Source organism: Stegodyphus dumicola, chromosome X2, assembly GCF_044657685.1.
Source record: "Stegodyphus dumicola isolate Sdum_Otavi_A_Nest chromosome X2, ASM4465768v1".
Classification (NCBI taxonomy): Eukaryota; Metazoa; Arthropoda; class Arachnida; order Araneae; family Eresidae; genus Stegodyphus; species Stegodyphus dumicola.
The window spans coordinates 175,454,040-175,470,840 of NC_140781.1; the positions used below are offsets into that span (position 1 = coordinate 175,454,040).

General features: G+C 30.2%; 2 protein-coding genes across 5 annotated transcripts in view; one reads left to right on the forward strand and one right to left on the reverse strand.

Moving 5' to 3' along the window:
* LOC118196273 (multidrug resistance-associated protein 1-like) overlaps positions 1 to 14,648 on the forward strand; it is a 148,702-nt gene extending 134,054 nt beyond the window's left edge. For 3 of the 4 annotated variants that reach the window (XM_085809713.1, XM_085809712.1, XM_085809714.1), the window contains 4 exons: positions 1,291 to 1,449; positions 3,305 to 3,471; positions 7,595 to 7,789; positions 11,495 to 14,648. In XM_085809713.1, coding sequence (XP_085665839.1) covers positions 1,291 to 1,449; positions 3,305 to 3,471; positions 7,595 to 7,789; positions 11,495 to 11,606 — 633 coding nt within the window. In that variant the 3' untranslated portion in view covers positions 11,607 to 14,648. The remainder of the gene's footprint in view (positions 1 to 1,290; positions 1,450 to 3,304; positions 3,472 to 7,594; positions 7,790 to 11,494) is intronic. The other variant, XM_085809715.1, reaches the window with a different exon arrangement.
* Positions 1 to 16,801, reverse strand: part of LOC118182292 (uncharacterized) — an 86,023-nt gene that overhangs the window by 30,678 nt on the left and 38,544 nt on the right. The window lies entirely within an intron of this gene.

The window sequence follows — 16,801 nt, forward strand, 5'->3', positions numbered from 1 at the left end:
AAGATGGGCTAGAGCCCACTGGGATTCCGTTTATTTTTTTTGTAAACAATGTCATTAAATTTAATATAATTGTGAAATAACACAATACTCAAGTACAAATGCCAATTTTCTTTAGTAAATATTGTAAGACTCTCCGGAAAAATTTCTGACAGAGTTAAGAGACTATCACAAATTTCTTGTAATGATAATGAGGTATAGATATTTCTGAAGTCATAGCAATTAATATTTTTGATGTCCAAAGATCGTAATGCAATCAAAATTGGTTAGTTTTAATTAATAATTTAGTTGTAATTGTGATCTTGATTAGCAGAATTATTATCTTATGTAAATAATTTTTAAATTTTCAAATGCTAAATATAACTGAATATTCACTGCAGCTTTAATATTTCAGGATAATTATAGTAAAAAGAAAGTCATTGGCAAGAAATGTTTTCATATTTAATTGATGAATATAATGTTAAGAGTCGTTAGCCGGCAATATTAAAACTTCCCATTCTTTACAATACAAATTTGCAAGATTCTGTTAGTATTGTAACATCTTCATCTATTTAGACCACCTCTAAATTCTCGGAAAAGTTATTTTCTAACGACCACTTAGCAATTCTGGGAAAAGCTAACGTGATCTATAATCAGTACGGTTCTGAAGTCTTTGTTTCTTTTCATGATTGTCCGAAGAAGGATATTGCATCAATCTTAAGAAAAACTGGAACGTGAGAGTTCTTCATTCACGCCAGTAGAGAGACGCTTTCTTTGGGTCAACTCGCTACAGTATGATCTCCTTTTTGAAAGAAACAACATTCATCATCACGTCAGTTCTGCATATCAATGCGTATCACTTAATCTAGCAACATCAGAAATTATTCCTAGACAGAAGTTTCATTTTTTACATACAGATTTAAGTATTTTACTCATCCGTTTTTGTACAACCTCTGAATTTTTAAGAAAATATGATCTCAGACCTTTAAAATTAAATACTGTAGTACGGGAGTCAAATGTTTAATGCTTTATATTTTTCGAATAAATGTAGACTTTTTTTAAAAGGCCATGGTTCCGTACAAAATGTTAGAATTTGTAATTTTTACAAAACTGAAATTTTAATTTTAAATCTACTGAAATACGAATTTTTGCATGACAAAACAGGAATTAAATGCTGCTCTTCGCAAAAATAAGAATTTTTTTCCTTTTTCGTTTAAAGTTTTTCATATGTATCCTCATAAACCTTATTTCCATAAAAAATAGAATTAACACTTTTCATTTAAGAAATATCTTTGTGATATCATTTAATTGCAGGTAGGAATCGTCGGCCGAACTGGTGCTGGAAAATCTTCACTGACTTTAGCCTTATTTCGGATCATTGAAGCAGCTACAGGTTATATTACCATAGACGGCATTGATATATCTACAATTGGACTACATACATTGAGATCAAAACTAACTATAATTCCTCAGGTATATTATGTGTTGAATAAAAAATAATATATTTTATGAATTTTTTCTATATTTTTTACTCATTTTTGACCCTAAAGAAAAACATTTCATGTACGCTATTTTTTCGGTGTTTGTTAAATATTTATTTATTATGTAACCTTTTATCACATATAAAATAATTAGATCCATAATTGTTTTGTTATTGTTTGCTGCGTTTTAAACTGGTAAAATTTTTGAATTCGATTTGATCTCTGTAAGCATATGCTTATTTAATATTACTTAATTTTTACTATTTAGCAAAAATATTTAAAGAGGTGAAACTAAATATCTCATTTTGAACTTTAATGTCAAAGAAAGTAATTGGTTTTCACTTTTTTCTCTTTTGAATATAGCTGTAAAGTACTATGTTTTTGCCCATTAAAAGTATGTGAAGCAACTTTAATAACCGAAAAACCTTTCAAAACTACGTTTTGCTTTTTTAAACGATGTGTAGTGGATACGAGTTTATTTGCGTGTGACAAAGCCTTAGTCTCAAACTATGAAATCACTGCACATTTGTATCTTTGCATCAAAAAAATTATGCAGCATCGCATTAGATTTAGCCGAAATATCGTTTAGAATTTTTTGTAATGACTTTATGGTGAGATGTGATTTCATTGTGCAAATTAAGTAAAAAATGATATGGTAATATAAATAATAGCATAATTTTAAGTCTGACATATTATTCCGTAAAAAGCTTCTAATAAACAAGTAAAAAAAATACACGTATGTGAAAAAAATATCGTTGCAAAGAATACACCATTTATAAGCTTCTGTCGTGTATAGGATACTTAATAGGAATACAAACTGTCAGCCCTTATAAAGAAACTTAAAATGGGCTAGATTGAAACATACAATGAACAGAAAAATTTTAAAAGGACTAGGGAAGAACTAGTTATTAGGTTAGACTACTTCTTGCAATAATTAAACTATAATCAAAAATCAAATTTACCTTGAACATGTCAAACTCTTCTGGGCCTATTAATCTGGTTAGCGATTCTTCATAATAAATGTTTTACAACATTAAATAATTTCATATTTCGAAACGAGAAAGAAAGCCTGCAGACTTAACTAGAAAATATTCTTTCTAAATTTGTTTTGTAATTTAAAAGTTTAGATAAATTTTACTAATGGATAGTTTGAAATTTGCCATTAGTAAAGCTGCATGCTTGACAGATATGTAGACAGATATTTAAGCACGAACACCATATTCAAAACAGTCACTTTGCTAAGCAAAGCACCGGTCCCACTGTTCTTGTCACTTGAGAGGCGTCTGTGCCACTCGAAACACTACATACAGGTCATTGCCGTATGCTTGCCAAAACATGTTGAGTGACTATAGCTGATTTGCTTAGTTTAATGCAAAATTGCACATAGTACGTTATCCCACCTTTCGTCCAGACTATGAAAAGTTACTATACTACAAAGTTTGCGCTTACGTGATGTCACTGACTCCTTGCCTGCTCAAAAGCAACTATTCCCTTTATGGCTTCTTTTTCCCACTTCTGCAAGTTAAGTGATGTCAGTCTTGGGAAAAGCTTAATCCTGTTTGGCTGCTAACATTGAACTACCATACATACACGGTCACAAAAATATCACTATCACAACGCCAAGTGTTAATGCAGCGATGTCTCTTGGCACACTGCCTTATCAAGATTGAAGGTCATTAGGCGCGAACATTTATTTTATTTCACATTTCTAATAAAGAACTTTAAAATATTTGCATTCCATCATTCCAAGAAATGTATGTAATTTCTCTTCATTAAATTTAATCTTATAAATGGCTATCTTATCTGAAACAACTATTATTCCATAACTGCAAACTTTTGTATTTCAGGATCCAGTTTTATTTACTGGAAGCGTAAGATCAAATCTTGATCCAAATAAAGAGTATAACGATGATGATGTATGGATATGTTTGGAAAGGGCTCATCTTAAGGATTACATTACTTCACTTCCTGAAGGCTTGGAATTTCAGATAGCTGAAGGAGGAGTAAATTTAAGGTAAATTGTACTTAATTTTTAAAAACAAAATTATGAATACTATTATTATGTAAATGTTTGAAATTAGTGACTAATATTAACAGAATAGTATGTTTCGCTGAGAATCTAAGCATCAGAAAGGCAGTTAAATCTCGAAGAACAAAATTAAAATTTACTATATTCAGCATCTTTATTGTGTAATCATGATACTGCCTTATGAATTCTTGATTTCTAATTTTCAGAAGTACTGATATGTCAGTTGATTGTACATAGTGTAATTTTTCATTATGCATTTAGGAAATAGGCAATTTTCCATCAAGATACTGATATTTGCGAAACTTCAATGACAGCAAATATTCTTCGAGGATGATTGAGTTTTTTTAAATTTAATGTAACAAAACTCATAAGAATTATTTTAAAAAGTTAATTATTAGATGCATGGTATAAAATTATTTTTCTAGCTCATCACATTGCTCTTTAAAAAATATGATTTTTTAAAGCTTCCATTATTCAAATGTATACCTTATCAGTCTTTTAACTGTAAAGATATCGGTTTATTTTTGAAGTTTATTTTAATTATCATTAGAGCTGAGTAATCATATTTATTCTTTGGCTGATATTATTTATTGCCTTGGCTAACAGTTTTCTCCAGTATCCAGAAAACTTCTTAAAAAATCAAAACTCTTGTAGCGGTTTTTAAATTTTTGTTCTTAATATGAAAAACTGAATAAGATGTTTAATTTGAAGTAAAAAGAATCTTATAATATAGTTTAATTTCTCGCCTAACTGACCTTATGTTGATTGTGAGTAACAAATTCGCTGCCCCCCGGTTAGTATCCGAGACATTCATCATCATGTGCAGAGCTGGTTTCTTCTTTTACTAAATACTTTTTAATAATTTGAAACACTGGCGAAGAATAATTTTTTTCTCACTGGCGTGGGCATCCAAGTACATTTCACGATGTTTTATTATTATAGTAATAACTAATATTATACCATTACATCAAACCTTTTACACCAGTACATAAAGCCTTGTTAGGATCTGTTGCTAAATCTTTTGAACCAAAGCATTGTATTTCTCATGAAACTGGAAAATATTCAGGATAAAAGAAAGAAGAGGATGAAAACAAACAACTTACGAGAGCAAAGACTGTGGGGATAACTAGGTCTGTTTGTAGAATGTTTTGACAAATACCTTTTTTAGTTGTAGAGCAGTAACCGTTTATTATATTCCTTTTCATTTTCTTGTAAAAGTTTTAGGTTTCTTTGAGAATTTATTTATAAATATTTTTAATATGTTATGTCAATAAAAACACGTTTTTAAAATTTAATAAATGACACTAGAAAATAATTCATTAACGATTCATCGGAGAGTAACCAAAAATTATCGACTGTTATCAGTGCGATAGATTCCAATAAAAGCCATACGTTTTTCAACTAATACATATATTTACTATTATGCTCACTAGTAACACTAAAATTTACGAAAAAGTGTTACCGTAAAAGAAGTTTGGACTTTAAAGATCGGACCATAAACAAAACTTGATTTAAACTCCATAAACATCATATACAAAAAAATTTGACCATAAACTAAACGTTTGGACCATAAACAAAACTTTATTGGCCACTGGCCACAATCATTCATAGCAGAGGTGGCAGAGAGCGTATCACTTGAGCAGCGATCGAGCGTCGTGTATTTAGAAGGCTCACTTATGCCAGATTCTCATTTCAACTGAAAGATACATATTTAATATAAATGTTGTTACAAATGAAAAAGCAGTGCTGTAATAAGTTGTTAACTAGCAATTTAAATGTAGCTGCAAATTTTCATCAGACATCGAAGAGAGAATTTCGGAAATTCTAATTTTTACGTTATTCAGAGTTTAGATTTTAAAACTGAAAAATCTGAAAACGATTTGAATTTTGCTTTTTATATTCTGTTGATACCACCAATTATTAAGCGATGAGATTCTAAAAGATAAAATTTTGCCACATATTATTAGCGAAATGAGCTGTTCATAGAGAATTTCTAAGGCTTAAGTGTGACCAAGATTTCTTCAAACTATTCTTAATGAAAATTAACTGTTTCAGATTTATAAACTTTTGCGAATTTTATCTTCAATCTTAATAAGGCAGTGTGGCAAGAGACATCATTGCATTAACACTTGGCGTTGTGATAGTGATGTTTTTGTGACCGTGCATCGTAGTTCAATGTTAGCAGCCAAACAAGATTACGCTTTCCCCAAGACTGGCATGACTTAAGCCCCGTTCACACGCTCTTTCGCACAGCCTCAGTTTAAATTCGGGAGAAATGTTGATATTAGTTATTTGGCATCTAAGAAAATTTCGGCCATCTTTTACTTCCATGTTCGAGACAATCTAACTGCCCACATTTAGTACTTTTTTTCTTCACAATAATCACCATTGGTACTCACATATTTCTCACGGCATCGCAAATGAATTTATTGCATATGAATAAAACAAGTCTTTCAATAGATATGAAGAGCTTCTAGCAGATATTATTGGATTACCTTGTATTTTATCAACAACGTGTCTCTCTTAGATAGTTGTCTACCGTCTCGGGAAAACTGTCAGTTAAATCAGCCGCAGACTTCCAATTAGAAACTATAAGCTTCTTCAAGTGAAACGTAAGCTTCGAATACAATCGAGAAAGTTCATCCACGTGCAGTAGATTGGCTGTATAAATGTCTAAAATGTTATCATGTCTGATCCATTTACTAAACTGAGATCGTGGGTCTACGATCAGTGTTTGAACAGAGATTTAATAGCACCATCTTTTTCAAGTACCCTGTATTAACTATTAGCGGCGTACTGAGGTTAGAAATTTTCCTATCTCCATTTTTATTGGTCGTATAAACTCCAAAAAGTTGCTAGATTTGTTTTCCAAGGTAGATAAATTGCAAAATTCAATATATGTAGTTCTGTCAGCACTATTAATAATCCTGTGAAATATTATGTGCATAAATTTTCTTTCACTGAAATATAACAAGACATTTTTATAGTTAAAACGAATATTTACAAATATTTGAAAATGTTTTAACTTAACGAATATATTGGATTGTAAAGAATCTATTAAAGTTTTTCATAGCTTTCACTTTGTTATTTAGGAATATCTGAATCGGTTTTGTGATATTTTAGAAATGTGCTTACGTTGAGGGGTTTGGAATAGATTATGGGAAAGCACAACAGAGCTTAGGGAATGGATGCCTTCGTGGGCATATTCTAAGGGAAAATCGTATTCAAGGTATATAAGAAAACTACGGAAATTCTTGTAAAGCCAATTCCGATACGAGACCCGAGTCGAGCTACTAGTTTCCCAGCGGTTTTATTTCCTTAGCTAATGATGAGCCTTGTTGAGCGTTATAAACGGAACATAATATACTTCCCAGTTCTAATTTATTTGAATAACATAGAAGTGCGCATTAAGATCTTCGAATCAGCGTAGAAATATTATTGCCTAGTTATGATTGCAGAACCAATAGAATCATTGGATTTGCTTCTTGATCTCAATAATTTGTTTTTATTGTGTAAAACTATCAGTATCTATATATAGTGAACATTTTTACTGAAAATATTAAAATCAAAAAGTGGTATTTGGCCTATTTGTTCTAACAATGATATCGAAAATAAATTTAGGTTTGTCTAATAGTCTGATGCGACCAATCTTTTAGCTTTAAAATCAGGCTATAAAGTTCAGATCTACATTAAAAATAGCTAAACACGTGTACTTTTCCTTCTACCAGGCAATTTTGGCAATTAATGTTCAGTTGTTGCAGAATACTCTATATATAATGCAAAATGTTCATATAAAGAGCAGTATTTCCATAGGATTAATTCGTGATGCGTTTAAAATCATAAGTTTGCTAGTGTGATCAGTAAATACATACGCTACAGATTCACGCATGCGAAGGAAAGCGGGGCGAAGGAAAAATGAATTTATATCAGCTTTTATGCAGTGTCAAAGAATGGCATAAAACCTTTTTTGATTGTTACGTTTTATTTAGTTCAAAATGTACTTTAAATTAGCTAATATTGTAAAGAATATCTAATTATATTTTTTATTCTTGTACTAGTTTTAAAAAAATCATTAACTTTGATTATTTGCCCCTTTTTTACTTTTTAGCTTGGGACAAAGACAACTAGTTTGCCTGGCAAGAAGTCTCTTAAAAAGAACAAAAATTTTAGTTCTAGATGAGCCGACAGCGGCAGTCGACCCGGAGACGGATCATATGATTCAAGAAACTATACGAGCTGAATTCCAGGACTGTACTGTCATTACAATTGCCCATAGGCTAAATACAGTGATGGATTACGACATGTAAGATATATTAAAAATATTTTATAATATATGTAAAACTTTTCACTCCTTGTTTCCTTATAAGGAATTATAAACTCTGTTATAGTTTAGTTTGCAGAATACCGCAACAGTTATTGAAATCTCTGCAAAGCGGCTAACTCTTAATTAAATTTATAAATGTTCTTTCAACTTAAAACTTTGAAAATAGTTTTCTTTCGTTTCACATAAAAATAAATCTGGAAAATTGCATTTATTTTCAGGAATGAAAGTTGCTTACTACTTCGCAGAAGTGTAGATTTAGGTACATAAGTTGTTGACCTAAGTTAATGAGCTTAAATTAGCTGTTTGCTTAATTCGCAAATAGTTTTTTCACTAAAGTAAATGGAAACGACTCCTAAGTTAAGGCTTTCTGATCTTGTCCTATATTCTCTGGATATCATTACATGTTTAGTAGGTAGTATAGATAACATGCTTCATGAGTTTTAACAGAATTGTCACAATATAATCTCTAATTAGCATGTAATTATTTACTGCAAGAAGAATGATTTTCCAGAACACGGAAACAAGATTCAGTTTGAACAGTCTAGACCTCTAAGTGCAGCATACTTTCAGGACCCTAACACTATAAGATGTGGCTCTATGCTGCATTTGCTGATTGTATTTTTATCAGTCAAAGAACTAGATTATGTGGAAGTATAATATGATTTTCGGGGTCCCTAAAGTCTAGAGATATGAGCCTCGGATTTTTTTATGCAGTCAGTAATCAAGCAGTGGGTAAGAAATATGTCAAAGTATCTGATGTCTGAAGACACAAAAGTGTCTTTAGATATCAGATACTTTTTTTCTTCTTTTCGTATTTACAGAACAGCTTTTGTGACAAAAGTGTCTTTAGATATCAGATATTTTTTTTTTCTTTTCGTACTTACAGAACAGCTGATGCATTGGGTTTGGTGCTCAACATGCCAGATCTCGTCGATATAATTAAAAAAATGATTATACAATGTCCTCCGGTACATGACTATATAAAGTGAGGAATACTGGCAGAAGGATCGGAACAAGGAAGGAAAGTACAAGATAGAGACACTACTTTTATAGTATAAGTTGGGCATACAAACATAAAAAGGCTGGGTTGTAGGTAAAAGTATACAAGGTGTATAGATGAATTCAGTTAAAATATTTAAAAATTACACATCAAGCAAGAAAAACATACAAAAGTGAGTTAATGAGAATGTACGGGAATATACAATGGCTAGATGCAACTGAAGGGGTTACATGGTGTTTCACTTGTTACAAAACATTACAATGTGGCTAATGGTATTTAAGTGATCAGTCATGTCTTTTTCTAACAGTGAAAACATGGGAAGTACAGGCCTTATTGCAGGATACTGTACACCTGTTTTTGAAAGTGCTAGCAGCCCTGTCTGAACACAAACTCTTTCCCATTAATTAAAATATAATAAAAATCGTTGTAAATCAGCTAAAAATTGTGCGATCATCAGCCAGTTTCGCCATCAGACAATAAAGGAATGTCGACAGCAACAGACCGTGGTGACAGTTAAGGGCTGGGTTAGCACACGAGGTTATCTGCCTAAGGGTTAGGATATGTCTTCAAGAAGGATATGTTGAGGAAAACTGCTTCGTATTCGTGTTCGATATCGGGAAAACTATAAAGTCTCCTATGCAGCTAGACGTTCGTCGAGATCTGAAGCTGGTAGAAAAAACATTTTACAGTTTGGTCAATACAGTCTACACTTGAAATACATTTTACAGTTTATATTGATGGGTATTGATAGTAAAGAAATGCAAATCTATTGTATGGAACTAGTGCAGGTTAAATTAATTTATGTAGCACAGAAATTGGCATTTTCTAAAAATTATCATTTTATAGCATAAAGATAATTAAAGTATTCTCTATAGCCAATTTATAGAAAAGACTTTGGTACATCATTAGCCAAATGAGCTCAGATGATTTACCATTAGCCGCCTGAAGACGCACAAAAGCCGTTCCGGCATGGTACTTTTACTGAATATAAGCCATTTTGTTGTTCACAGATCGGGCTTCTAAACATGGATTCCTCGTGTTTAAGAGTTCAGCTTAGAAAGGCTTAGTAATATGTAAAAACATAAAACTTAGGGATAATACTGATACGTATACGCTCGAGTTCGATTGCAGTTCTTTCTCGCAACACCTACTGGGAGTATTGGAATTTGGTAGCTTCACTGAGTGCAGAGAGCTTCATGATTGTGATTTGTACTCATACGACCAGAAAATAACATACACTTTATCCCGCGTAGCAAGAGAGCGATTCAGTTGGGCACTTAACCGAAGAACAGTGGAAGTCCTCTCTTCATAAATAAATCCCCATATTGACTGCAGCATATGAATAAGCAGTATTCATTTATGGATGGAATCAGGCTTCTACTACATCCCAGTAAGATGCTTCAGAGAAATCTTTTAAGGGCGAAATTAGTGTGATATTCCTTTAGGTGAAAGCAAAATTTTCTCTAAAGTAAATGCAAAGGCCTTTGATAAATAGAAATTTCAGTGCTTAAAAGTATGGAGACGATATTCTCGACCTTAATTGTATCTTTTCTGAACTGACAAGGAAATCATTCGTTAGACGATAGCTTTTGCTCAAACAAGCTGTGCTTGTGTAAAGATATCTTAAAGAGCAGACCGTTGCATATCTGAAATGAATAACTTGATATTTAAGATAAAATTGTTTGAACATGCGGGATATATTTTGGGAAGATGTTACTGTCCTCAAGCGGCAATCAGTGAAGAATCTTTAAAAGAATTATTGTTAATCCCTGTCATATTTCAGGTATAAATTCCTGGTTTATATCTTGCGTTCCTTTCCAGTGTGTTATAGTATGCGTTGGTTAAACTAGGTGAGCCATGCATCAAACAACATGAAACTTAAATTCGTCGCGGGGAAAGAAATTCTTAAATCATCTGTTGCACAGTAGTGTTAGTAGGATAATATTTTTTGGTTTTTCGCTGCCAAAATTATCGAGAAAAGCCCTTTTTCAGCTGATGAATTAGATTTTTAAAGGCTTTTCTAATCCGAACACATTTTTCTTTTTTCATTTAATGTTTTGAATTCTAATCCATATTTAAACTTTAAAGAACTTCCTTCTTAATCGTTTCTTGTTCACTTTTCCTTAAATATATTTTCTTACGCGTTTCACTTCTTATCAATATATTATCTGCTTTGTTGCAGAACCTTCTCGAATGCGTTCTTGTGCTCTTGCACATGGTGTGGATCTCATTCTGTTTCTGAAAGCAAAGAAGGCTGGTCTGAAGCATTTGGGATTTTGTTCTCGTTAAAACTATGCTCATTTATCTAACATTTTGGGTGTATTTATTTAACCTTTTAAAAACACCATAATATTGATATTTAACGGAGTTCGAAAAACCCAATTAATTTTTGAAACAACTAAGGGATTTCTTGTATGCTTATCATGAACTAATAATTAACTAATTGAAAATGCCTTTATAATTATTAAATTTCTTTCTGCTAAGACGTTATATTGAAGCTGATGGATTTCTCTTCTTTTTGTTTATGTATAAAATGTAATGCATGTGGTACTTATAAAGTTAACACCAGTAAATGCAGAAGAAAATAGCTGGCGTAGACTGCAGCTTTTACTGAAGTTTGGAAAAAAAAAGTACGGCTACTTTGTAGTACATAATTTTTATCACGTTTCTTCCATTTTTTACAGAAGTATTGTTATGGAATCTGGCAAAGTAATTGAACAAGGCAATCCTAAAGATCTTATGAAAAATCAGAATTCTGTGTTCTATTCAATGACAAGAGATGCAGCTCTCATGTAGAAAGGACTGTAAAAATGACTACAAAACATGTGATATTTTTAAGTTGTTATTTTGTTATAATTTAACTGTGTTCAGTGTGTTTACATAATTGCTTTCTACATATGTATTATAATGCGTGCCTTGTGTATTCCTTTTGTCACCTGTATTATATTGAGTGCCTTATGTATTTATTTGCCAAATTACTAGTTTGTCATTATACATATCTCTTTCACTAAATATTTTAGATATACATAAGCAAGTTATTTCATAAACAAATCTGAATCCTTTATCATCTTGCTTGAAAAATTTTTGTAATGACAATGCTTTACAGAGCAGATGTGCAGTTATTTGATATGAATATGCTTCATCAATTTCTATCAATTATAATTGCATGAGTATTTGCTTTGTTTAAGTTGAATATTAAAAAATACGGAAATATTTTCTTACTTTATCATACCTAGACAGTGCATAGTTATAATATAATATAAAAAGGCCAATAAAATTTTTAGAAAACCATCCGTGCAGAATTTTAAATATTTGCCATGAAACTATTGGAAAAAGTGATGTTGATAAAAAATGCGGCCGTATTTTATTTTATCATACCTAGACAATGAACATTTATAAATCTAATATAAAAAATAAAATTTTCAGAAAAATCATCCGTGCAGAATTTTTAAATATTTGCCATGAAATTGCCGGAAAAAAGGGACCAATAAAATGATTATTAACTTGCTTATATATTTTATTTACGTATTATTTCATATATTATTTATGTATTATAATGTGCTTAAATTTTACATGTTTTCCCCTTTTGAATTCTAAAAAATGGGTTTTAATGTGGTTTATTCATTTAATTCTTTTGCATTTATATTTTTAATCAAATTTACGTTCACTATTTATTCCTAGTATACGCACATATGTTTAATATTTTTTTATATAGCCATATATTTTTATCTTCCTTCAGCATATTTAGATATTTTCATAATTTTTCAGTGGTTGTCGGCTTTTCATTTTGAAAAATTATAAAATGTTTTGTAACTGATTAGATTAGAAATATATTGATAAAAAATGCGTACATATATTCTTATTTTATCATATCGAGACAGTTTTTATCATACCTAGAGAGTGCACATTTATAAATTTAATATAAAAACTAAATGAAATTTTTAGGAAACCATTCTTTTAGAATTTTAAATATTTGCCATTAACCTGTCAAAGTGCCTGATAAAATAATTATAAACTTGCTTATATATTTTATTTAACGTATTATTTCATATATTATAATATACGTAAATTTTACATGGTTTTTCACTTTGTGATTCTAAAAATGGGTTGTAATTTGGTTTATGCGTTTAATTCTTTTGCATATATATTTTTTATAAAATTTACGCTACGTTCGCTAGTTATTCCTAGTATACGCTCATATATTTACTTTTTATGCATGCATATATTTTTGGCATTTTGTTTCAGCAAATTTAGATATTTTCATAATATATCAGTGGTTATCGGCTTTTCATTTTTGAAAAATTGTAAAATGTTTTAAAAAAATCATGTAACTGATTAGAAGATTTTAAATATAATGTTTATGATTAGAAGTATGTTGATATCTCTCTAACTAGTTTAGTAATTTGTGTTTCAGTAGTTTTCATTTTTGAAAAATTATAAGATGTTTTAAAAAATCATGTAACTAATTGGAAGATAAGAAATAGGTTTTGCAATAGTAACTGAAAATTAAATTTTACCTTTGTATATGATTACCCCTAACGCAATTGCAAACTTGATCCTTGATTTCTTCAATATCAGCTAAGATATTTCCGAAAACTAAGTTTATATGCACATGAACAATATCTGGAATTCTCCATTGTAAAATTAAATAATTATTTGTTCAGAATATTAGTGACTACATCTTATGCGAACGACTTTTAAATCTGTATAGCTAGTTTGTTGTTATCTATAATTATGCTTTTCTTACTTTTGTGAGTGCTAGACAGGAAAAATCTGCTTTTTTTTCTTAACTTTTGGGGGACAATATATACACACACACGCACACACACATATATATATATATGTGTGTGTGTGTGCGTAAATGTACAAGCATTTTAATGTACATATGTTTATCATTAAAATAATTGGTCCAAATTTATCCATTTACTGATAATATCTTTTAGAATTTAGGAAACTTGACAATAATCTTAAACGAAATGAGTGAAGGTTTAAGGAATTGAATTAAATTTAACTAAGAATTAGCTATTTTTAAGCCTCAAATTTTTGTATGCGTATCTTAATATTATTTTTGATCCAGAAATTAAGTTTTCACATTAAAAAAAATTCCTACTTTTATAGATTTCAAATAATGATAGTAATTTACAATTATGGCTTATTATAGAGAACAATCATAAAAATAAGAGTAGCGTAAACAAAAATATTCTTAATATATCGAATGATGTGTTTGGGAATTAATATATTCTGTATTGAAAAAAATTAATGATAAATAAATGATGTCAGCTCACGTGCAATGTTTAAATGTATGTCTAGTGATTAAATTAGGGTACAGATGACTAACCAAGAAATATTTTCAAATACTAATATGATTTCAACTTAACTATGAAGAAATATAAGATGATGGGGAAATTTTTTCTAAATATGTGAATATTCCTTTGTTGTGCTTTATGCAAAGTGGAATACTTTTCTTCCAGAATCAAGTCATCTTATATTCACGTTTGGAATTTTGTACAGTTTTTACTTATAACAGAATTTCAAAAGAAACTATAAACTTATATTGATTGTTTTAATTGTACAAATATTCTCAAATACTATAAATTGACATAATTCTAAATTAAATTATGCATGCCTCAATTTATTCCTATTTTTAACTTGTTTAAAGTTTTAAGTTAAAAACAGTAATCATGTCATCCAGTATTTAATATTTACACATAGTATTTAATATTTTTGAAATTTTTTATTAATTCATGAATTTAAAACTAAATGTATTGGAAACGAAATGCAATTTTTTGCTGTACCTCATTTGTTATCCTTATTCTTTTAAAAGTAATAAAATTTACAAGCAAAATTTATTCCTGTTTTTTTTTTTTTTTTTTTTTTTTTTTTTTTTTTTTTTTTTTTTTAGTACGCTTTTCTTTATTTTACTTTATTTACTTCATTTCAAATGTAAATCCATCAAAAGATCTTCTAAACCAGTGGTAAACTTCTGTACAGATCAGGGCTAACTTAAGTTGTAATCTGTGGCCCTCATAATTTGCGTTACTCAGCAGCATCTGAAATTCATGTTGAAATGTAACATTCATGTTGGTGTACATATAATTAGCATATTTACTCTTGCTCTAAAAATCTATGTACAGATTAATTAGACACTCTATAACATAATTATTTATTAGAACAGTTTCTGCCTCAGTGAATAAAAAAAATATGTATAAAAAGTTAGTAATTTATTGCAAAACATGCTATCAGTATATCTTTCAAACTATGGTGGAGAGAGAACCGTATCCAAAATGTTTCAAAAATCTTGAAGGATGATGCAGTGCAGAGAGGAGCATTTGAAACTATTTCAGAACTTTATGCACTGATAATGCTTTTAAACACAAAAAGCTTTGTTTAAATATATTGTTGTTATCGTTTTCATTTTTATTCAGAAACTTACGTTCTCTCTTAGCTTGAAATGTACCATTTTTTTCAAAGAGTTTACATCTTTATTCAAAATACGCAGATCTAAACATTTCTTAGCTGTGAACTCAAAATGAAAACTATGTTTTATCATTTTACTTGTAAATCTGAATGTGGCCGGCAAGTTCTTTTAATAAAAGAGCAATTATGTAGTTCGATTAAGTTTTAATAAATTTTTAAAATAAGGCTAAAGAACCCACAGTTTTAGATCAAAATTATACAAGCTGAAATTACCCTGACTGGCGCAGGATTTCAATTGTGCAAAGGAGACTAATTTGTTTTCTTCAACTAACTTTAACATTCAGTGCATCTGCGTAATTTCATCAATCTGCTTATTGAAATTTTGGGACACCACGAGAAATTCTGCTGCTGTGTGCTTTCAGGAAAAACGAACTGTAAAATCTAAACATGACTGGAAGTTCGGATTTCGTATATTTCGAATAAAAATGTAAAAAATGTAAAATGGTTGCATAAAATTGTATCTTTCAGATCCTTCACTGTTAAAATGAGAGAAGAAAGTGAGTGTTCTAAAATCACAATGCTAAATATACACTTTAAAATTTAATTAAATTTGTTTAATGTGTCAATGCTAGCGAGCCTATATTTTACTAATTGCAATAATAATTTTTTAACCATGTCATAAGCTGTAAAACATTATGTCGCGGTCGCCATACACCAGTTAGTTCCCAATCTTTTAAATAAACAAGCAATTTTAATTTGCAAGACACAAATTCTAGTATATCGATACAACAAAAAAGGATGTTGTGTGGGAATTCTGAAGTTCTATAAGCTCTATATATTTCAAACAACCTTTTCCCGACTGGTAAAATTTCTTCAGGAATGAATAACTGCTATTTCTTTCCAGAATGTTATGAACGAAATTAAAAATCTGTAATATTCCGATTTTTTATCAATGATTTGCTAGCATTGTATTTATTTCTGAATGTATACTCTTATTTGTGAAAATTGCAATATATGAAAGAATCAAAAAGATGAATGAAATTTATTCCCCGTACGATCTGTAGTGATGCAAAGAAACTATTAAATTTACAGAGCAGTACGAGAGTATTGAATACAAAAAGTCAGCATTTGGTCAAGTTGTAATGCGCTGGATCAAGAGCTCGTACTTGTTGTAACACTGAACCAAGTAGGTTTTGAGTATATCTGAGGAAGAGTATTCATATTACTTCGATATGAGCCCAGTGTTGATTGGTATTGGCTGAGGGACGAGTGTCATGTGCGAATTGTCATTCCGCGAAATACCAATCATGTTCGATAGGCGACGCGTTTGGTGAACGAGCAGAGCAAGGAAGAATATGTATATGACGCTCTTGAAAATCGCAATCATTGGATACTTATCATTATATATGTATCATGTCTAAAACTTACAAATTTATCGGCTGGCTGATGGTTCTCCTGACTTTAATTCCCCTTATGTAAACTGTGTATTTTGATACTCTGTTAAATTTTAATGCAACTTACAGTTGAAGTTCTATACTACCAATGTCTTGCCATATAAAAATTTTAAATATATA